This window comes from Macadamia integrifolia, chromosome 1 (assembly GCF_013358625.1).
Source record: "Macadamia integrifolia cultivar HAES 741 chromosome 1, SCU_Mint_v3, whole genome shotgun sequence".
NCBI lineage: Eukaryota > Viridiplantae > Streptophyta > Magnoliopsida > Proteales > Proteaceae > Macadamia > Macadamia integrifolia.
This window is the reverse complement of record NC_056557.1, coordinates 12,114,036-12,137,400: the sequence shown is the minus strand read 5'-3', so window position 1 is coordinate 12,137,400 and position 23,365 is coordinate 12,114,036. Positions and strand designations below refer to the sequence as shown.

Here is a 23,365-nt window from a genome sequence, read left to right as displayed (position 1 = left end):
TTCTCTGAACATGAGGCATGAGGTTACCTACCCTAGATAGAAAAATGCTTATTTTTATTGAGAATAGATAATATAAAACTCTATTTGTGAGTGTTAATAGAATGCAACACCATAAAAAAATGTTGGGCCACATGTGCATTTGCACCTGCATTTTTACTAATATATATATATATATATATATTGATATTTTTATCTATTATTGAATGTAATTAAGTATGAATTTTTTTTTTTTTTGAATTGTTGATGATCTATAAAACATATTAAAGTTTCTTAAATCTAAGAAAATTAAAGACCATTTAAGGCCCCCTTAAGACTTTATTGATGCATTAACCCATTTAAGGTCCGATTAGGAGAAGTCTGGTTAAAGCTCGTGACTCGACACGAGACTGATCTAGACCGACTCATTCCTTAAATAGGTTGGTCATGGTGTAAGGGTATAGGCCTGCTAGGCCCGATCGAGACCTACCTAGCCCAGCACGACCAATTGACACCCCTACCATCATCCTTTGTAGAGTTCCCAACAGCAGCTTAGCATGGTAACTTAACTCTTTATATTGGCATTACTGGATTCTTTAGTAGATTGATTATTCCCTTTTTTTTTTTTCTTTTTTCCTTTTATTAGTTATTCATTAATAAAACTATAATCATGCCTCCTGCAAGGTCATGATATTTTTCTTTGTCAATATCCGTGTCCCCAGGTTGTCCCTGTGATTAAGGGCATTTTCAACAAGTTCTTTCATATGATGTCATTTTGATTGGAATTTTTTCTCTATGGGTCATTTGGAACGACATCAAACTTATAAGGATTGCATATATGTGTTCTTTTTTGCCCAATGACATATTCTGGGTTCTCTGGTGATGCTATTTTAGTTTTGTTGCTTGTAGCCATTCAAAATTATTATGGTTTTTCATAATACTACGAGATAGAATGCCCTCCTCTAAGATGATTTTGTCTATGATTTATCCATTACATGCATTTATTGGTTAATATTCATGATGATAACTTCATCCATTCTTCTTCTTAAAGAAGAGATATTACATCAAAACATGACTTATGTTTGACAAAAGGTCTTCTTCTTCTTTATAAATCAGAAAATAATTCCACTAAGAAGAAAGAAGAGATATTACATCAAAACATGACTTATGTTTGACAAAAGGAGTTCTTTTTTTCAATGAGATAAAGAGCTATAAACCTCATTAATAAGACCACATTAGATGTGGGCTTGACACAAAAAATTATGTACTGCAAAAAAGAGGAATTTCACTCGAAGGCCAAGTTATGGTTTTATAGTTAGAAAATAGGTGTTCCAGATGATTAGAATCACTCCGAATTGCGCTAATATTCCATCCTTATTCTATTGTATGCCTGATGCCCATAAGCAGCCCCCTAACGCTTGTGTGAGAAGTGTTTCCTATCATCAAAATAGTCAGCACTAAATGAGACATTGTTATCTTTAACAATAAGACAAGTAGCATAAGCGAATATATTAATTTATGTGTTAGTGACTTCCACGTAAATTAGAATTGGTGGTTTCACGAATAGGATCTTTGGATAAGAAGGGAGAGTCGAGTGGAGTGAGTTCACCTGGGTAGAGATAGATGGGATGCCTGCTTGAGCAGCAGTCCGTCGCTTCACAAGGTGAAGAATAAAAAAAGGATTTGGTACCTTTTTCACACTTCAAATGTACTTCTTGTCCTTCTATGAGGATTACTTTTAAGTCTTTCTTTAGCTCAGTTTACATACACTTAGGTTGTGTTTGGTAGCCAAGAGAAAAAAAGAAAAGAAAATAATTTAGGTTAAGAATTTTTCTTTGCACTTGGTATGTCTTCACCCAAGAGAGGATTCCCCTTTTTAAATTCAGTGAAATTTTCTTTTGCTCCTCCAAAAATTTTCTTGCCAAAAACACAAGAAAACATGAGAAAATATGAAAATATAATAAGACAAAAAATGAATGATTACACAATGATTTCCTATGTGTCTATCTCTCTCTTAAAATTCAAATTTTTTTGAATTTTTTTTTTCTTTTCTTCTCTTAGTAACCAAACATACATACTCTTTTTATTTTCTCACCATTTATTCTCTTTTCTTTTCTTTTCTTTTCTTTTCTAGATTCTTTTTTCTTTTCTTTTCTTCTCTTGGCTACCAAACATAGCCTTAAGCTCTACTTCCACTTCTTTATGGTAAAAGGGTCAAACTACATTATTAAAGGTTAATATGAAAAAATTATAAATTATTGAAATAACTTAACGGATTGGGGTTATTTGTAACTCGTAAGGCCTACCATAGTCTAGTTAAGGGTGTTAATCGGTTCGATTTTGGTATATACGGTGCCGTTTGGTTTGGTTCACATTTATTTGGTTGAAACCAAAACAGCACCATTTACTAACCAATTGCACTTTCTGAAACTGCAATCGTTTAGTAAACGGTTTCAGTTTCACAGTTTTTAAACAGTGTCGATTTCACGATTTTAAACGGTTTTGACCGCGGTTTATTCCATAACCGTTTCGGTTGGTTACTGGTTCACTAGTTTATTCGCATGTTTACTAAAATTTTCTTTTGTTAATAAACGCTTCAATCTTGTATTAAATTAAATGAGGCATTGAACATGCAAGGATTTAACTACATAACTACATAATATGAGTAAATTATTGAATAGACTGTTGGACAACCTCTATGGTCCTTAATTATTCCCTATATTAAACTATTATGTTTTGTTAAGATAACCAAATATTTAATTGTCATACATGTTAATTGGATCGACTTTGATGGTTTAAATGGTTCGATTTTTATGGTGTCAATTCGGTTTGAAACTAATGTGTTAAATGGTTAAAACTGATCGGACCCATTTAACTAATCGGTCTTAAACTTGAAATCAGAACCAAATCATTTACTAAATGATTTTGCGGTTTTGATGTAAGTGGCTAGGTTCGATTTTGGTGAACTATTTCAGTTTCAAATTCACATCTTAAGTATGGGGAAGATCATGTAATTTTTGAAAACACAAGGAGTGTTTATAATAGGACAAAATACAGGGGAGGGGCAAGTAATTTTAGTCTCCTATTGACTAAAGCAGATATGCTCGCATGTTAATAACCTGGGAAAACGCGTGTGTGAGGGGTGGTGGGGGGTTTCGTCGTCAACTTGCTCGAAAAGGGCCAACAGAGGCAGTAGGCACCGAGTGTGCCGAGATTCGAAGCCCATTCACCCATGAATTCCGAACCCTAAATGCCTACTCTTCTCTCTCTACCCTTCACGTGGTAGATCCATCTGTTATCGGAGTTTTCCTCTTGACAACTCTCTTTGTATCTAATTGCTCTCTGCGTTAAAGTTTAGAGCTCAGAACCGGAGCCCTCGCTCGCCGCGTCTCTTTACGGGTGAGAAATCCTATCGATTGGTTTCTGCGGATTTCTTTTTTTATTTTGGCCTCTTCTGTGTTCTTAATTTCGGCATATCTTGAAATAGGGGAAAAAAAGGGAGACTTTTCTTTATTGTTTTTGTTTTCCATCTTTGGGCTCTGAGTTCTGAATTGCAAAAACGAATGAATGCTTCAACGGTTATGTAACCATTAGATCTTCGAATTATAAGCCAATATTAGCTTTTGAACATTTGGGATTGGGGATGGAACCTTATAATGATCTTAATTTCTTTAAGTTTGTTGTCAATCAAAAGAATAATCTTGCTCAAAGGCTTTTGGGCTGGGATGATGTTTTCTGGTACCTGACTCCAATTAATATGTTTAATTTCCTTCAGATTTTAACAGATTAGATTCTAAATGTTTGATCTGTTATGGATCTCACGGGTTATATTAACTTGACTTTTGGATTTTAGATCATTATCGTGTGATGTGAAACCTGTTTACACCCCCACGCCAAAAAGGATTTTGATATTATTTATTTTGATTAGTCGAATGATTATATTTTTACACGAGACTTTTTGTATTGGGTACAACACGAAACAAGCTTTTCAACAAGTCTAAGTTTACTTAAATCTAACTCGTAATGACAAAGTTATGTCTAGTCAAACTTATTTTAAAAACTCGAATACTGTTAAAATCTCCTGAATGAATGTAATTTTGTGAACGTGAAAACAAAATAATATTTTACTATACTTTTGGTTTTGAACAATGTTTTACCATGATAAGATTTATGAAAATTTTAGAAATGAAAGAAAAACCTAAGCATTTGAAATTTGAAATCGCTCCTAAAAAAAAAACCAGCTTTTGTTCTTGGACTGCAGAGTTGACTTTTTATCATTTTGGAATTTGGTTTTTAAATTATTTTTATTGTATTCAAACAGTGGTATTTACACAGTTTTGAATAATATTTTAAGTAAAGGAAAAATTAAATGATATTTGATATATATATATATATATATAAGTGAGTGCCTTGCAGTAAGGCGATAGTCACCTAAACCCCAACTAGGCCGCCTAATCATTGCTTAGGCAATGCCTTGACAACTATGATTGGAGTGTATGTCCGGGTCCTCACAGCCGTCGGATGTTGGGTTGGGCACCCAACGCATTGGAGAGGAGCCGGATGCCGGCCCTACCGGCTACCCTGAAAAAACTCAGCAAAGAAAAGGGCTACAAGGGAGATTGTTGTAGTCGGAGCCATGGACTTAGTTGGGCTTATGATTTGCAAGTATTAATTCTAGCGCTTGGGTTGCAATTTATTTACATTGAATTGAGAACCAGAGATTATTTTGTTGTTTCTTACTTTGGATTCTGGAGCCTTTGTGTTGGTGAAATTAGAATTGTTTGAGCTGTCTTGGTTTCTTGAGTTTAGTTGATGCAACTCAGTGGACTAAAGCTCAATTCTGGTTATTTGTATATTTGGAGAAGACTACAATGAATCGATTCTGTTTTGATTGTTATTTGGTTGGATGTGTAGGTGGTCAGGATGTCAACTCCTTCAAGGAAGAGACTGATGAGGGATTTCAAGAGGTTGCAGCAGGATCCTCCTGCTGGTATCAGTGGGGCACCCCAAGACAATAATATAATGCTTTGGAATGCTGTAATATTTGGGTAAGTTAAGGTTGTATATATATATATATATATATTTCCTGGTCTGCTTTGTTCTGGAACTGTATAGGTCTGACCTGGTCTTAAACACTCTTTCCTGCCTTTGTATTGCAGTCCTGATGACACTTCGTGGGATGGAGGTAAGCTAATTCTTATATCCTTGGAGGTTGTTAAGTCACGTTCAAATTGTTCACTTATTTTAGTATACCTAACCACAAAGGGTGATTAATTACAGCTGAATTGGTCTCATTGTCATTTATTCTTTTTCCGGTTCAGTGTATTCTGGATGTCATTATTTATTCATAGTAGCTGTTGCTCATGTTCTTTGATTTGGGTTAAATCTTTTCAGTTCAATTGCATACTTGAATAACACTCATTATTGGTTCCCCACATTTAGCTTTTATGATACCTTTCAGTCCAGTAACTACTCCATATTCTTATGTGGATAATGGTGTCTCAGATGTTTGTACTATTCCATGTTTGGAGGTGCATTTGTTGCGTATGATATTTCTTACTGGGTAATTGTTAGAGGTCTTACTCGGCCTTTACATCCATGAGGCGATCTTATGCTGCCTGTATCCATATGCATTTGATGCTTGAGACCAGTCCATTGAATGATGCATGTAATACATTCTTCATAGAAATGATACCATATTAATAGCAATTCAAGTGTTTTATTGATTTCATATTATCCTTGAAACTCTGTGGTGACCAACTTCATATTCCCAGATATAAGTGGCATTTTCCCCCACCTGTTGGCAAAAAATATTTTGAAGTATATAATGGAGGTATCTGTGTTTCTTTTTTATTTTTTTGGCAATGTGTATCACTCAAAGTTTATTATTATTTATTTTGTTGAATTTTACTTTTAGCATCTTCTTTTATACAAGCACATTCTGAATTTATGTTTTGAGTCCTTCAGGTACGTTTAAGTTGACACTTCAGTTTGCAGAGGATTATCCAAATAAGCCACCAATAGTTCGGTTCGTTTCTCGAATGTTCCATCCAAATAGTAAGTTGCAATTTGCTACCAAAATTGTAGTTTTGATAAGATTATATATGAAACCAATATTCTATATTATATTTTATATACACACACATAATATATACATATATCTTTTTATAGCTCCCAGACCTTCAGGGCATAGAAAATGGGGGAAAAAAAGTACCCCTAGACATCTAAAATGATTTTGGAGGTATGCCTTGCCATTTACATGCTCTTCAACTGGTAGAGACTGAGAAAGCTTAGCAAATGGGCTTTCAAATGGATTTGACAAAATCTTGAATGGGGGGGAGGAGGGGGAGAGAAGGTGGTAGGATGAGAAGTGTTTAAATTAGAAAATGGTTGTTATCTTTTGGGTTTTATCATTTTGTAAAGATGTTTTTAACGTCCCTGTATAGTAGAAGCAGAAGTTTTCTTTTTGGTCTCCTTTAGGAGCCATAATAATTTTTCTAGAGTTGAGAAAAGCAGGATATAAATATAGAACGTTCTTGTGTGAGGAACTGTAGATTTTTAATTCATTTCTTATATTTTATTTCATCTTTGCTGTTTTAGATTGAGACAGTAGTGTATTATATTGGGACCTTCATCCTTCATTTTATCCATCTTAAATTCTTAGTTTTAGTGTTGAAGAGGAGGCTGTGTAGGTGAAAGCTTGCAGCTGGGTTTGCATGCTCCTGGAATTATGTCAACTTCATGTTGATCTCTCTCTCTCTCTCTCTCTCTCTCTCTCTCTCTCTCTCACACACACACACACACACACACACCATCCCTTGATGTGGGTAAAATTAATCAAATTAAAAAAAAAAAGGATATGATGGGATAACTTTTCAGATCTTCCATCTTCTAACACCCCCCTTTGAATTCTGCCAGTTTATGCAGATGGAAGCATTTGCTTGGATATTCTACAGAACCAATGGAGTCCCATTTATGATGTGGCTGCTATACTTACGTCTATCCAGGTATGGTGGCTGCTTCTATATATTACTTTATTTTTTCCCAAAATTTTCTGTTCATATGTGATTAATGGAATTTTAAGAGATTGAATAGATTAAGAATGATTTTCCAAGAAATACAAGCATTACAAGGTTACACCAACCAATAATTGTGCTGCTTTGGTGAGAAATAGAGTTTATTGCTGTGAGAACAAAACATAAATGTGGAGCATGTTTACCTGTGCTGTGTCCCTTCCCAAATTTCAGTGTCTACAGAATGGCCCTAGACCCATCCTCAGGCCAGAGTCGCCATTGTAATTACCTGAGGCTTTTGCGAAGTTCACGGCCACGTGCATCTCCGTCCTCTCCCCTTTTTCCGTCTCATCCCTGGTCAGAAAGGAAAAGAAAAGGCGTATAAAGGGATATGTCATTAGATTGTATCTTTCTTTTATGTGTTTTGGACCTGCTAGCTAGATAAGGGTCTAGGACCTGTAAATGTTTATATAAGATCTCCCGGGGGGGAAGAGTTGACTCACAATGGATAAGGTAATTAGTCCTCCCAAATATCTAGGCATGTGTCATGTTACTTGCTGGGAAAGTATTAGGCACCCAGCGCCTCCTGGCAGGAGGTTGGTCTCCTTCCATTTGTACCATTCATAATATGCCTATTGGTATTATAATAATATTATATTTTTGGGATTTTTTAAATTTATACTAGGAAAGCATGTAAATCTACCTTGCAAAATAAACACGTAATATTGTTGATTGGAAAAAATCACAATTTTAAAAGAAATTCATTTTACCATGTAACGATACATTTTGAAAGAAGGGATTTCTGGAAAAGACCAAAACACTTTGGGAAATTGGCAAGGTAACAATATAGGGGCCAAAAATATATTAGAAAATTGGCAACCTGACAGTATGGGGACCAACAGGGTTTTTAGGAAACATAACGGTGTAGGGTTCGAAGTGCTGAAATTTTGTCTGGATTCCAGAATATGTAAATAAAGCAGCAAGATTTGGCAATGTCAGTCATTTATTCTAGAAAACTGTAAGATTTTGGCAATGCTGGAGTCATTTATTCTCAAAAGCTTTTAACATCTTGGCCATGCCAATCATTTATTCTATAAAGCAATAATGACAAATTCTATAGTGATCAAAATAGTTAATAAAAAGGGGGAAAATGACAGCGAAGCACACACACACACGCACACACTACATAAAAGCTACAATTAGCGGTCACAGGAACAATGCAATGCAAGTGCCTCAGCCAGCCAAGTTTGATCGTAAGTAAAATAATACACACAGAATACTGCGGAAAAGTAATCAACACCCTACAACCCTGTTAGGTGCCAAGGAATGTGTTGGAAAGAAAAGGAAAATTGGGTGAGGGATGCATAATATAGATCGAGTAAGGCTAGTTTATTTAGATCTATGTAGCGAGTAAAGCTAGTTTATTAAGCCAGATTTGTTTTAGGCGTTTAAGCCTAATCAATTCTTTTATTTTTTCTTTATTTCAAAAGAATATAAAGGAGGATTTTGATGGTAATAAAATTGTAAGAAATCTATTCTAACAATAGACATATCTATTGCATCATCAACTAAAGAAATTTCACGTAAACATTTTTCTCTAGCAGACGTGAAATGATAACAGCAAATATATTAAGATATAAGTCATACTTGCATATTTAACAAACACACTAAAGTTGGAAACTGAGAGAGAAAACAACAGACCGATGGTAGAAATTCTACGAGCTACAAATGAGGTGCGTATCTCTCAAATATTTCATCTATAATTTCTCACTTACATTACAGAATAAACTAAAACGGAAGCGCACACTAAAGACTAACACACTTGGCAAATATTGCAAGATACAAAGTAAAACTTGATGCTTGATAATTCATAGATGACCCCTTTTATGGATTTTAGTGGCTCTTTGAACTTCAAAAGCTTCTTCAAGTGAATGCAATAATAGATAAGATATTCTGATAAGATATCTTGACAGACGAATCACATGCCAAAGGGGGATATTTTATAAGATTCCACTTGATAATTGATTTTCTTTTGATAGAGGAAGATGCTCTTTGATAATTGATTTACTTTTGAGAAAGGAAGAAAAATTTTCTTTTACAAAGATTCGATGACATTCCACGTGGTTGAACCACTGGTTTCTATATGGAATCTTTCAGGTTTTAGGTGAATTATTATACTTTCCACCTGTGGTTGTTACTATAATCTGCTTATAGTGTTGCGTGATGCATGCTAAGACGTCAGCCTGATATAATATAGCTCTAGGTGTGGATGCTTGGCACTTGGTAGGACGCAATTAAGCTATCGTGAGGCTGTATTTATCTCTCTTTTTTTAAAGGCTGAAAAGGAGATGGACGTTGTGCATGATCCATATTGTAACAATCATCTTCATTTAGATCGATTATTTGATCTTCTGATGCTGAGCTAGATTGTCCATCTCGATCTTCTTCAGGGGCTAAGGCATTAAGAAGCTTAGCCTGATTGCAGCTGACGAAAATGGAGGATACTTTCTTTTGACTCCCCTTAATAAGACAACAAAATCAGCATCTATCGGGTCGGAGCTTCGAACTGGTTGCGATTAGACTATTTCTTCACACATGGCTTGCTTGGGGACGAACTTGGCACTAGCGAGGTTAGGAAATAAGAACTTGCCCCACCACTTGACATGGATTAGCCGATGAAGAATAGGAACAGTCCTAAGAGTCATCGGTATCAGGAGGGACTGAATAAGTCCATTTCATAATCCAAGGAATCTCATAGAAGATATAGAACTGAATGTTTAGATTTCTCTGGTCAAGAGTTCGATTAAACTCTTTGAACTTGGTAAGTGATTCTTTGAGGGGGGGACTGGGAGAATATCTTAATAGGACCCCAAGAAAAGAACCAATACTTGAACCAATTTCGTAAACTTGATAAGGTTTGTTGGAGATGGAATTGTATGAACAAGCTAAATTCATCCCACTCAATAGCACTTACCACAGACAACATAAACACTCCCCATACCCGGATTTACCTATACATACCCAACTATCCCTCACACTCCGCACGCGCGTCACCCATATTGTTACCCCCTCCCTTTTGGTGAATGTCCCTTTCCCTAAGAAGAAAGAAGGGTGATGATAGGGAAGTAGAGCTGATGCAATTGGATGATTGATTTAATTGGGGTTGATTTGATTCATTTATTTATTCCCTTTTTTGAGTTAGAAACAATAGGATTCGAATTTGAGTTGATTTTTATTTTTATTTGAGTAGGATTTTATTTCTATCTTAATGTAGTTTCCATTGCGATTAGTTTCCTTATTTGTCTTGATTTTTCCCTTTATATTTACCATTCAACTTGATGAAGAGGGATAGATTTGAAGTTTTGAAAATCAAGTTGTTCCTTGGCTTGAAACCATGGCTGCAAGCTTGAAATTCTACTAATTCACCTGCCATTACTTCATCAAGACCATGAATAAACCATGAATACAAGCAATGCCGTCGCTTACTTGAAGTACGATGCCGGTATTCACAATCTTTACTTTCTCTATTATATTGCTCAATACGTTCACAAATAATATTACTAATTTCATTGGCTCGAATGGTTACCATGAGTCTTTCTTATTTCTTTTTCAGAAGCAAAAAAACAATAATGCCTCCAGTAGAAGGACTAATCAGTTACTTCTTTCATCGCCCCAAACATGCCACATATTCTGTTTTAATGATTTAGATGCATGTCATGATCTCTAAGTATAATGAAAGTAAATGTAAATTGTAAATGAAGAAGGAAAGGAAAAATCTTTTTTTTTTTCATTGAAAGCTTGATTATCAATCGATTGGGCAATAACCCAACGATTACTAGTAATCGGTTTCACACTAAAGTCCATATCTATGTGGTTATCAATATATATTGATATCCACCCGTATCTTGTATCATGGAAGTTAGGATAGAAATTAATATGATGTATAAACTAAAATTTCAATACAAAAAAATATTTCTTCTTCACTAAGTCTTTTTTTTTCTTATGGCACGACAATCATATATGGATTCTCGAATTTTTCAAACATCAATCTGACTTAGAGTACGGATTGGAATTTTGAGAACATATTTACTAGTTATATCATCTGCAATTGCTTGAATCTCGAGACGTTCTTCGAAGCAATCATATACTTTATTGAGATTGATAAACCCAAGCGAGGGAGACTCCCCTGCTGAGTATTTATTATGAGAATTTCATCTCATACAACTCAAGCAGAAACACACAAATACTGGATAAAATAAAATAAAATACAAAAGTACTTTTTTATTCAATACTGAATCGGTGACCTATTTATTAATGTGTTTAGTATAAAGATTAAAGTAAGCATTAATTTTGTTTGGATTAAAAAAAAATTAATAATAAAAAAAGAAACAACTTTTGATGACAAATTTACGTTTTTGTTGGTTGAAAAAGTCTCATATTCTCCCTTGACATAAGAGATCATTTCGAGATTTTGGAATTTGTAAATTTGTTAATCTAATATGAAGACGAAGCAGAGAAGAATAACCCCCATGAGAGAGGGTACGATTTTAATCAACATTTTTTCATTCTGGGGTTTGATTGTGTCGTAAGCTTTCTATAATTCGGATTAAGTTTATCGTTGATGAAACTATATTTGATATTGATTATTAAAAAAAAAAAAAACAGTCGTATAGCTAGTCCGATGAACAACCAACATCGCATGTAATAATTGGATTAGGTTTGATCTATGGTCATGGGCCCCTAAAAGGACTCTACTAAGTTCATTGAGTTTGTGCCGAGGGATCAAAATGGTCAGTTATTAATGGAATTCCTTGTCTGCTCTGTAAAAATTACTCGTTTTGGTCGAGGAGCTTCCAGATACATCAATAGCTAAACCTGTGCTGACGAATAACCAACCCGCAATGAGAATAGGGAAGGTATAGAGTAATGTCATATAATTTGTTAACCTCATGACTCAGAATCTATGGCAAGCATTGGTTTATTACATTCCTCTTAGTCTGACTCTAGGATAATTTTTGCGCTATCTTTTTCGAGAACCTCCTAAAGTTCCTACTGAAAAGATGAAATGTTTTTTTAGTATCTCAATTGAAGTAATGAGCCCTCCACGTTGGGGGGGCGCTCATTACTTATCCTCGTTCTTTAAAGCTTGCGATTGATATCTGTTCTAGGAAAAACTACCAGATTTAAAGAAAGCTTTGCTGAAGGTCTATTCCCTATCAGTTGGCCCTGAGATTTGGACCGAAGGAAGCCTGGACCTAGGTGACTCAAACGCTTGAGCCCTTAGTCCGATACCCATCCCTATGGTGAGGTACAAGACTTGCAACAGGTCTGAAACCCTAACTACCACCAAGTTCAGTTGCAGGAGCCTTCCATAGTCTCATATCTCACTTTCCTAGTATGATTAGTGCTTGCATCTAGTAGGGACGTGAGTCACAAATTTTCTCTCCAAGTTTTTGCCTAATTGGATGCTTGATGATTGAGTTTAATCATCTGAAGTTGAGAGACATCCATTGCTGGTTCGATTTCTGAAGGTTGAAGAAGACAGCTTGAATGCGATATTATTAAAGTGGGTTCCTAATGCAGATAAGTCACTTAATGGGATTATTTTATTATAAATAAGCCTTAGGTTGGGTTATGTATGTGTTGGGCCTTTGATTCCATGGGTTTTCTTTGTAATGGGCCACTTTAATGGGCCTAAAATATGGGTAGAAAGTAGGAAAACGGAATTTAATTCATTAGTTTAGTTAGAGCCCTGTTTTGAGTCTATTTCCTTTGTTATTTCAGTTTGAGTCAGTTTAGGTTTCCCTATTAGTGAATGGCTAGTTAGTTTCCTACTTCATGTTGGAGTAATAGTCCTAGTCTTATTATGAGTCCAAGTCCTACTAGGAGTGTCTAGTCCTATTTGGAAACTAGCTCCTAATTATGATAGGAATAAATGAACCTATGTACTCATAATTTCATATTTGAATAAAGATAATTTGCAGTTTATTGCTTAGAGCAACTGGGATGGCTGTGGGTGAGAAGCCTAGGCTGAGATGACCACTTCCTCTCCCACATTCCCTTGTTTCTTCTTGTTTTCAGCATTCAATTACTTTCCTTTGTTCACTGTTATTGCCATCAACCTTCAAGAAGAGCCGATTCTGTCCAACATTACAAGAGCCATAATTGATCAGCAAGGAGTTCCTACTCTTGAAGAGTCTTCTCAATTTTCTCTCTCCTAGGTCTGAAAATCAAGAAGGTAATTATCTCAACATCTAGCCATCAGAAGTCTTTCAATTTTTTAGGTTTTTGTACCCTCCCTAGGGACTACCTACGCCCAAGAGTGCAGCTTAATTGGAGCCCTACAGACCTGGCCGCACCTCTCTCTCTCCAGCTCTATAATAGGTCTTTCTCTCTCCTATCGGGTTGGGTTTTGGGCTGGTTTTGCTCCTGTATGGGTATTGTATCCTTGAGGTTTTATTTGATGGTCTTATTTCTTTGTTTCCTGGTCCTATTTGTATTGTTTGGGGTTTATAAATTGTGGGGGTTAGTTTCTTATAATCTACTCATGCATTAGTTCCTTTCTAGCTTCCTAAGATACCCTTGCATTTTCATTAAATTATGTTTTGTCCTTATTTTGTTTCATCTTCCTAGTTTACCCCTCCCCTAAGTCATTGCATCCTATTCGCTTGGTTCTATTATTTACGAGTTTTCCATTTTATTATAACTTCCATCTAATTACAGAGTTGCCATCCCCTTTTGAGACTTTGTTTTATTTACAAATCTACCATTATGTCTTGCATATGAGCCATCTAATATTTGTGGGTCCATAATCGATCCGGTTCTGGTTTTGAAACCCGGATCTGCATCAAGAGCTTCTTAATTGATGGAACTGAGAGCCCTCCTTGAGTCACTCTTCCCCCTTTTTCCAGAACGCCTACAGAAATTCTCCCAAGAGACTGAGTATCTGATTTGACAATTTGACTTCAGATTTGTGCCTAGAGGTACCTAAGGAGTTGAAATACTGCCAAAAGGACCCAACACCTCTAATTGATACTTTCCCTGAGTAAACCGGAAGTTAGGGAGTGCACTCTTGCTTTTTTTTTCTTTTATATATTGTCTCTTTACCACCATTTTTCCTTTCTTGCCAACACATTCCTTGGCACCTAACAGGGTTATAGGGCATTGACTACTTTTCCATAATGATATGTGCATGTGTTATTACAGTAACGATCTGATTTGGCTAATTGAGGCGTTGGATACCACTCATCGTTACTTTTATGTTGTGTGTGTGTGTGTGTGTGTGTGTGTGTGCTTGTCATTTTCCCCTTTTTATTTACTATTCTGGTCACTCTAGAATTTTTCATTATTGCTTTATAGAATAAATGAGTCTGGCATCGCCAGAATCTAACAACTTTCTATAATAAATGACTCTGGCATTGCCGGAGTCGTATTGCATTTTTTTACACATTCTGGCATCTAGACAAAATTTTAGTACTTCAGCCCCTATGACGTTATGTTTCTTAGAAACCTTGTCGATTCCCATACCATTAAGTTTCCAGTTTTCTAAAACACTTTTGGCCCCTATGTTGTTACTCCTCCGGTTTCCAAAAATGTTCTGGTCTTTTCCAGAAATCCCTTCTTCCAAAAGGTGATGTTACACCGCAAAAATGAATTTATGTTAAAATTATGATTTTCAGTCTTTTCTTTAAAATTATTACATGTTTGTTTCACTAATGGTCCAAATAGAAGGAGACCGGCCTCCTGCCTAGCGGTGTTGGGTTCCTAACACCTTCCCAGCATGTAACTTAACACCCACCTAGATATTTGGGAGGACTAATTGTGTTTTATCGATCGCGAGTCAACTCTTTTTCCCTCCTCCAGGGGTGATCTTTTATAACATATGTGGGTCCTAGACCCTTATCTAAGTGGTGATTTTAAAACAAACAAAAAAAAAGACAATCTAATGACATCCCTCTTTACGCCTTTCCTGGACGGCATATGTTATAAAAGATCACCCTTGGGGGTGCATGTGGCCATGATACTTCACAAAAACCTCGGTGACTACGGTTACATGTGATATGTGTCTCACTGTTGGATTGTTAGACAGTAGTTTCTCCCAAACCAGATGTGAACATGATTGTCTTATGTAAACAGACTAATCTAATTCATTAGATATATTAACATAAGGAGTGGGGGACCTTGGCTTAATGGCAAGGTTGCTCCATTGCAACCTAGTGGTCGTGGGTTCCAGCCAAGAAACAACCTCTTCGCGAAGCAGGGGGGTAAGGTTGCATACATTATGACCTCTCCCCAGACCCTGCAGTGGCAGGAGCCTTGTGCACTTGGTATGACCCACCCCCCTTTTATATTAACATTAGTAATCCTCTTTAATTTTTCATGAATTGGTTAACTAATTTATATATATATATATATTTTGTATATATGAGTATCTTCTTTGGTTATGTTCATCTATTTAAGTGTAGTTTAGTTTACTTTCATGAGCACGTTTTGCTCAAGGTGCAACTGGGGCTAGGCTGGGTTAAGCAGATGAATTTTAAGAACTCAGCCCAAAGGAGTCAATTTACTTCAAAAAGATCCTATGTTTCTAATGGGCTGTGAACTGAGTTGCACCCACATGTTTTGCCACCACAATCCCAAGTGCTTCAGCTATGTCTACAAAGGGAGCCATGTTTTTTTGGAAAGAAAAAAAAAGACCATAGTTGTCAAGGCATTGCCTAGGCAATGACTAGGCATCCAGGTGGGGCCTAGTTAGAGTCTGGGCGACTGTCGCCTTGTTGCACTGGCACCGACTGCAAGGTGCAACACTTATTTATGTCAAATATCATTTGAATAAATGTTTTTATATTTTTTATTTCATTTACTTAAGATATTATTCATAAATAAGACCCCCTTTTGAATCCAATGAAAATAGTTTAAAATCAAACTCTATAAGGATAAAAGTCAACACCCAGTTCAAGAACAAAAAAACTGAATCTTTTTGTACGGGCGATTTTCAACTTTCAAATGTTGGGGTTTTTCTCAATTCTGAAAATTTCATAAATCTTATCATGATATAACATTGGTAAAAATCAGAAGTGCGGTAATTTTTATTTTTTTCAATATCCAGAAAATTATTTTCATTTAGGCTATTTTAACAGCATTCACGTAGTTTAAAATAAGTTTATCAAAACATAACTTTCCCATTAAAACTCAGATTTAAGTAATCTTATACTTGTTGAAAAGTTGATTTTGTGCTCTACCTAATACAAAATGTTTCATGTAAAAATAAAATCATTTGACTTGTCGAACTTATTATAGAATAGGAACATTTCTCTAAATGTTTATTTTTTATGACTTAATGTTGCTTAGTGTGGTCAAGCAGTCGAAACAGCCTTTTGACATTCTTAGGGTAAGGCTGCGTAGTTCTCGCCCCCCCCCAGGCGACCTCGCACATGCAGGAGCATCGTGCACCGGGTACGCCCTCTTAATGTGGTTAATGTTGATTTTTGATGACTTGATGCGACTTAATATTGATTTTTTATGACACAAGGTACATGTAGCATACTAAATAATGTTAGAAAAGAGGGGGGTAAAGAATAACACGGGGTCGCCTTAGACGCCTTGTCACCTAAATGCTTATGCAGCCCTCCAACCCCTTGGGGTTTGCCTTGGCGTCGTGACAATTATGAAAAAAACAATCTAATGACTTCTGCTCTCATAATTTGATTGGGCATGTATTGGACATGGACAATAATAGATCTGTTCAAGTGACCTCTATTGGATGAACCATTTGGGTTCTTCAGGGGGTGTTTGGTTCGGTAAATCAAATGGTGTATGTATCGGATATGAATGTCAATCTTTTGATAGACATTCTTCTGAATTATGTTTCTTTCTGAAAAATCGTTTGGTTGCCTTAAGGCTAGTGCATGTTTCTCGCGGGTTGAGATATTGGCTTCCGTAGAGAACGTCTTTCCTCTTTCTCCTTTTATACTAGGTGATAAAAAGGTTGCTCAGATCTGAGTTTAAGTGTTGAGGTGAACTCATATTTGGAACACATCCTTTATAATATGGTCATTCATGGGAAGTAGGATGCTCACTTATGAGGGTCATCCTAGTGGAACCAAACAACTCCAAAAATTAAGAATTATCATTCTAAAGAATGTCATCCCAAAGATTTACTGAACCAAACACCCCCTCATCTAATCCCTTGGTAGAATGAAAATATTTATATTGATTGGACAAGAAGACTGTTGTTACTGGACTTGTTAACCATCTGTTTTCAAAACTCAATAGAAACATTTTTGTGTGTGTGTGTGCGTATATATATATATATATATATAGCATTGTTGGGTTGGGTACCTTCTAAATTTTATTCTGGAAGAGAGGATCAAATGATCCACCGATTGTCTCCAGTTTAGAGCTCCCTGGAAGTGGTTGCTTGTAAAGATTTCAAGTGTGTGGTGAAAGACAGGATAGATTGGGGTTTGGATTTGAGTTGCATAGAGGTATAGAGAAGGGATAATTAGATTTTTTGGTTGCAATTGGAACTCTTGGTATTGCTTTTCTACGAGGTTGGATAGCAATAGTGTAACTGAGGAAACCATTTTTAGGGAAGCAATGGTGTAAGGTTGGTAGGGCTTTACTCCATAAAATATTGCATGCTTCCATTACTACCCTGCATCTTGTGCTGAAAAAAAATATTTATATATACACGGAAAATGGTTTTGGAGTTCTCATATGAAAGCATCTGGACAAATATGTAATAGGAGCCAAAATTAAAGGTAGGGAAGTTTCAGATTATTTGGATGCCATTGGAATTGTTGCTTTCTTCTTTGGTAGCTCTTTCTTTGGTGGATTGAGGTTGCTTTGGTTTATGTTAACTGCAAAGATGTTTTAAACTGAGTGTTGTGGGAAACAGATTTTTTTGTGTTTTGTGGTTTTACAGTGATTTTTCTTCCTATAAATTGGGATGTGGTCGAAGTTCAATATTTTGGTGCGTTGAAGAATTCCATGGGAAGAATAGTTAATAACAGTATGCCTCGTTTTTATAGCACTTGTTACCCAGTCTGGTGTGAGCATTGGTCTCATATACGACCCATTCATATGGATCCCTTCTTGTGCAAACACATCTGCTAGGAAGCTTGTAGGTCTTGGCCTCCAGGAGAATGAGATTCCATCCAGCCTCCATGGTTCACCTCCATTCCGTGACATCCACTTGATTGCCAAAGCTGAGTCCTGACTTGTCACTTGGCTGACTCCATCCCTGCCTTGCCACTTCCTTGCATGGACTGGACATTTCCACCTGAGCCATTCTCTGATTATGTTGTCAAAAAGAATCCCTTGGAAACTATCTTGATTTGTAATCCAATGAGCCTGACCAAACCTTAATTTTTTTCCCACTTATTGTTGGACTTTCTTATATCCCTGAAGATCTGGTTATTTATCTCCTCCCATATGCTCCATAAGATCTCCATCAGCACTAGTCAATTTTAATAAGTTCTTCTTGTGTTATTTGTTATGAATGGTCAAATATTGGATGGTTTCATTTCTAACATATGCTTCATAAGATCTCCATCAGCACTCAATGTTGTGGTATGAAACAATGTTTTCATATAGGGTCTGTATGGGGAGGTAACAGTCAATCATACGTCTTGAATGATCTTAAATGAATCAAATAGTGTTGTAAAGGAAAACTTCCAAAGTTATGCTAATTCATCGAAAAGAACAATATTGGAGCAAGTTAGGTCCTGTGTAACTTGTTATGGTTTTCTTGTTGTCTACAAGGTTTAGAGGTCACATGAATGCCATCGTAAGAGTTGTTGAATTGAATATCTGATCGATTATTATTTCCCTGCTATTATTTAGTTCAGATTACTTATTCTCTCAGCAATTAGTGTTTATAGAACGTCCAATGTTGACCTTTATTGTTCCATAGATGGATTATGAGTATTTCTTTGACAAGATTATTGTGGCTAAATGGAATCATGTTATGTTTGTTACCGAGTCGATAATAATGATGGTACTATGTCTCTATTTTTAATTGCAGTCATTATTGTGCGATCCAAACCCAAACTCACCTGCAAATTCAGAAGCAGCACGGATGTTTAGTGAGAATAAGCGTGAGTACAACCGAAGAATACGTGAAATTGTCGAGCAGAGCTGGACAGCAGACTAGCTCTCATGTTAGGATGTCATGAATTTTCCTGGAAGTATTGAAGGCAAGTTGGAGTAATGTTGCTGCCATTTAAAAACTTTTGAATCATAGACTACTTTAAACTAATTATATTATCTGTCTGCTTCCCTGGGTGGATGCTACACTACCATCTATATTTGCCGACGTGGCGCATCAGTGCTTAAAATCCCTGGGTTCATGTACATACATTTCTTTGTATCGCTAGACTTGAAAATACTCCTTATTATGCAACCTCGTAATTTGTTTTTTCAACTGTCTAAATGCAATTGCACAAAATATCAGTGGAATAGTTGTGAAGTTGTGCAACTGGCAAGTGGAAAGATTTTCGGGGCCTTAGAACTGCTTTAGCTTGATTGATATTTGCTGTCTATCAAATTTTAATTGGAAAAATTACTTTTACCCAGCCCTGTTTTGGAAGGGCTAGCTAAAGAGTCCTCCATTATGAGCCATATGCTCTCTGGCCACTATTTACATTAATCTCATAGGTCTGATCTATTTTATCACTTGGCAAACTCTGCTTAGATTAAAACATGATATTGGGTATGGAATTTATGTGTCTACTAATCCACGTAATTTGAGTCTCATCTGATCTGCCTTGTAACACTTGTAGGGCTGTTTAGATGAAGCTTCCCAAGTGAATAATTTAGGAAACCTTTATTATTTTTAGTTACATAGATCGGTTAGGTCGACTTTGGCTTGTTGATTGCAACATTATGTCACAGTTGATATTGAGGTATGGTTTTCAGACTCAGGATTGGAATTGGCCGATTAGACTTTAGAATCAGCTTTGGTACGGCTTTTATTATTGTAAATTTCTGGGTGAGGCAAAGCCAAAGCCAAAGCCAAAGCCAAAGCCAGAAGTGGTTTATAAGGGCTGGTTGATCAGTTTGGCCGGAAAAGAAACAATAATATAATCCAATTGCTATCATGGTTGGGCATAGATAGCAAAGTTATGGGTAGAGGGGCCATATTTTTTCATCTACCATGTAAGTCAAGCTCTAAATTTGTATCCGTATCTGGTGATAAGCCGACCCTTTGGGCCTATAATGTGAGGCATTCCTGATCTACAACCACCATGTTGCTTCTAGAGGATGCCCCTCTCTCAGTTGGATGTTGGTCCAGCCTATTACGAGGATCTTGTATCCCATCCCAGACAAAATACTTAATTTTGTTTTCCTAGTTTTATTTCTCATATGTTTGAATCATTGATCATCTCAATGTTGCTTTTTGTGAAACAAAAAAGAGAGAAATGTTTAGTCTACGGGAAGTGATGTGGAAAAAAAGACACCTTAATGTCACAGCTTTAGACCTTTTTAAGCAACCGCGTCGGCACTTAGCACTCTCACTTGCACTAAGTTAGCCTTGCTATGCTCCTTAAGAGACTTGGGAAGAGAAGTAATGAACATAAGAGAGTCTGAATGAGAATTTGTGTTATACTTGAGAGCTTTGAGTACAATGTTTGGATACTCACTTGCTTAGTGTCTTGGCTAAATGAGGCCACCCTTATTGTAGGCACACAAAGAATGGCTAAGATATTTACAAGTGTCATATATTCAATGGTTGAGAAGTTTTTAGCTAAGGGGACTAGAACATTCCCACCTCCTTAAGGAAGAATTCTAGAGCCAATGGAGAAGTTTAGAAACCTCTCATTTTCCTTAGTTATACAACCATCTCTAAAATCTTCTTGGTTTCTAGAGTTTGCTTGGCCCAATGGACTATGTCTATAGGCTTGAAGCTTATCCCGTGGGCCTTTATTGGGTGGGTTGTGACATATGCTCTCCTGTCTCTGTACTGTTCAGGGTTTATTTTCATGGGTCAGGTCATTACATGATACAGTGAAGCTTTGGTCTGTTGAAGCATTTTTTTTCACAGGAAGAATTTTTTTGACATATAAATATTTTGGATTCTGTTTTTCTAATGTTGGATGATCGTTGTCTGATGCATCGCTAGCGGTGATCTTTCACTGCATGTCATCCAATATCCTTTGGATGCCAGTAATAACTAGTTCATGTATCTTCATTTTGAGAGAGATATTTTTTGGGCTCCTTTGGACGACATGTGTTTTCAAGGGTTATCGTTCCTCTATAAATAAATAGAGGATGCATTTAAGACTTTACCGTATGATTCAACGTGTTCTATTAACTTTCTCACTCTTTGCTTTCTACTCTCTCTGATTTTGGATTATTGCTTAATGTTTTGAGAGTTTCTCTTAGTTCCATATTTTTGGCTGATTGAGCATAATCTAAGTGTCCTAACATGGCCCAGTAAATGAGTGCAACAATTGCTAGAAGGTCTAAGGGGTTATGTCATTTTGGAGGTCAATTCGCTAGAACCCATATTGCACCATAGGGGGTAATTTCAATCTTAAGGAGAATGATCAGTGGCATGACCCATTCCCACCAAGTGTTTGGGATTTCGTCCGTGTATCAAGGTCTCCAACCGTACATGATTGCTTCAATTAAGGATTAAGCAGCTGAGATAAGTTCTATATTCTTAATTTATTTCCAACATATTCACTCTTAGGAAGTTGAAAATATAAATGGGTTAGCCGACTCCTCTTAAGATGCCAAAAAAATTTTGAAGTATTGAAAGGGACAACACTAGTTATTGATATATTTGTTGATCAAACAAGTTTTTGAGGGGGTCCCATGTTAGACATTTCGGAGACTCCATATGACAGTTTGAACTTTGAGACCGAAACCTTGGTATTTTCAACTATCAGAACATGTGAGAAAGATCATTTGAAGTGATAACTGTTAGGATCTAGTTTTCCTTAAGCTACAATGAAGGAGGAAAAATTTCACCGACTTTTTGTCATTGGGCTTGGATGGATGGGTGTCAAACGACCACCGCACCTCTCTTGGTCAAAATGATTGCATGTGCTCTCATTAGTTGGGACACTAGTACAAGGGCCATGGTCATGAACAAATTTTATTTTTCTAAAAAAATCAAGATGGGAGAATCTTTCATGCCCAACTTTATAGCCTCCACTAGCACCCCCACTCTTTCTCTTGTTACTCCCCTCATAACTTCTCTACCCTTATTTTGATTTAATGGATAGTCCTGCCTCTGTAGCCTTCGTTACTGGGTAGGAAACACCTTCCCAATTATGATACAGAAAGAAGGGAAGAATATATCTCGGTTGCTGGTGTTTACTATATCCTTCCATGGAAATTTTTTTTTATTTTGTCATTCCTCAAAAAATATTTAATTATTATTTGTGAGAGGGTGTAGGATACCCTGGTGACTCATAGAATCCTTGCCTGAGAGTGAAATAACATTCTTCTATTTATGGATGCTGGGCTAAATTTGTTCTCTTTTTTTTTTTTTTTCAGGGGGTGGCTTTGTGGGGGAATCTAAAAAGAAACGAATGCATTGGGGGAGGTGGGGGGTGGAGATGAAGGAACTCACATCACCATATATAACTTTAGGAGGCCTATTCCTATCTAAGATACTACAAACCATCTCAAACAAAAACTGCATTACGAGATTACTACTAGTGCTTTTGTGACAAAAAAGGAGAGATCTATATTTGACATATATATCCAAAAAAATAAAGGAAGAATACTATGGCTGTGTTCCTCTGATTGATTGTGAAATAAGCTAAAGTAACTCCTGAGTTGAGAAGCAAACTTCAATGTTATTTGATCCCTTTTGAGATAGTCAGACCTTCTAGGATTCGCACTACTTCAGCCTCCTTCTGTAGCTTTGCGGTAGACGACCCAACACTTGGGAATTTAAAGCTACCCGAAATATAATACAATATGCCCATCCTTAAGTTGTGTTCAAAAGGTTAGTAGCTCCAGTGCAATTGAGAACCAAACTTCAATGCCCTTCCTGAGAAAGAATGCTATGGCTGTGTTCCTCTTATTGATTGTGGAATAAGCTAAAGTAACTGCTGAGTTGAGAACCAAATTTCAATGTTATTTGATCCCTTTTGAGAAGTCATAGTCAGACCATCTAGGATTTGTTGCTTTGCGGTAGATGACCCCACACTAATGAATTTAAAGCTAGTCGAAATATAATACAATATGCTCATCCTGATGTTGTGGTCAAAAAGTCAGTAGCTCCAGTACAAACTAAAATTGAGAACCAAACTTCAAGCCCTTCCTGAGAAAGAATGCTATGTCCGTGTTCCTCAAATTAATTGTGGAATAAGCTAAAGTAAATACTTCAATGTTATTTAATCCTTCTAGGATCC

At 36.4% G+C, this 23,365-nt stretch overlaps 1 protein-coding gene across 2 annotated transcripts; it reads left to right on the top strand.

Annotated features, from left to right (window-relative positions):
• The first annotated feature begins 3,100 nt into the window (after positions 1-3,100).
• Positions 3,101-19,416, top strand: LOC122080719 (ubiquitin-conjugating enzyme E2 2-like). Of its 2 annotated transcripts, none has more exons than XM_042647544.1 (6): positions 3,101-3,375; positions 4,899-5,024; positions 5,136-5,161; positions 5,944-6,033; positions 6,895-6,983; positions 19,018-19,416. In XM_042647544.1, the coding sequence occupies exons 2-6, from the start codon at positions 4,900-4,902 to the stop codon at positions 19,144-19,146; spliced, it is 459 nt and encodes a 152-aa protein (XP_042503478.1). In that variant the 5' UTR covers positions 3,101-3,375; position 4,899; the 3' UTR covers positions 19,147-19,416. The 2 variants fall into 2 exon arrangements, with proteins under 2 accessions (XP_042503478.1, XP_042503472.1); XM_042647538.1 differs by having other exon boundaries at positions 3,102-3,375; positions 4,891-5,024.
• Positions 19,417-23,365: the final 3,949 nt, after the last annotated feature.

Coding starts and splice junctions, on each gene's coding strand:
- LOC122080719 (XM_042647544.1), top strand. CDS start 4,900: ATGTCAACTCCTTCAAGGAAGAGACTGATGAGGGATTTCAAGAGGTTG. Junction 5,162..5,943: donor TGACACTTCGTGGGATGGAG/GTAAGCTAATTC, acceptor TGAGTCCTTCAG/GTACGTTTAAGTTGACACTT. Junction 6,034..6,894: donor TCGAATGTTCCATCCAAATA/GTAAGTTGCAAT, acceptor GAATTCTGCCAG/TTTATGCAGATGGAAGCATT.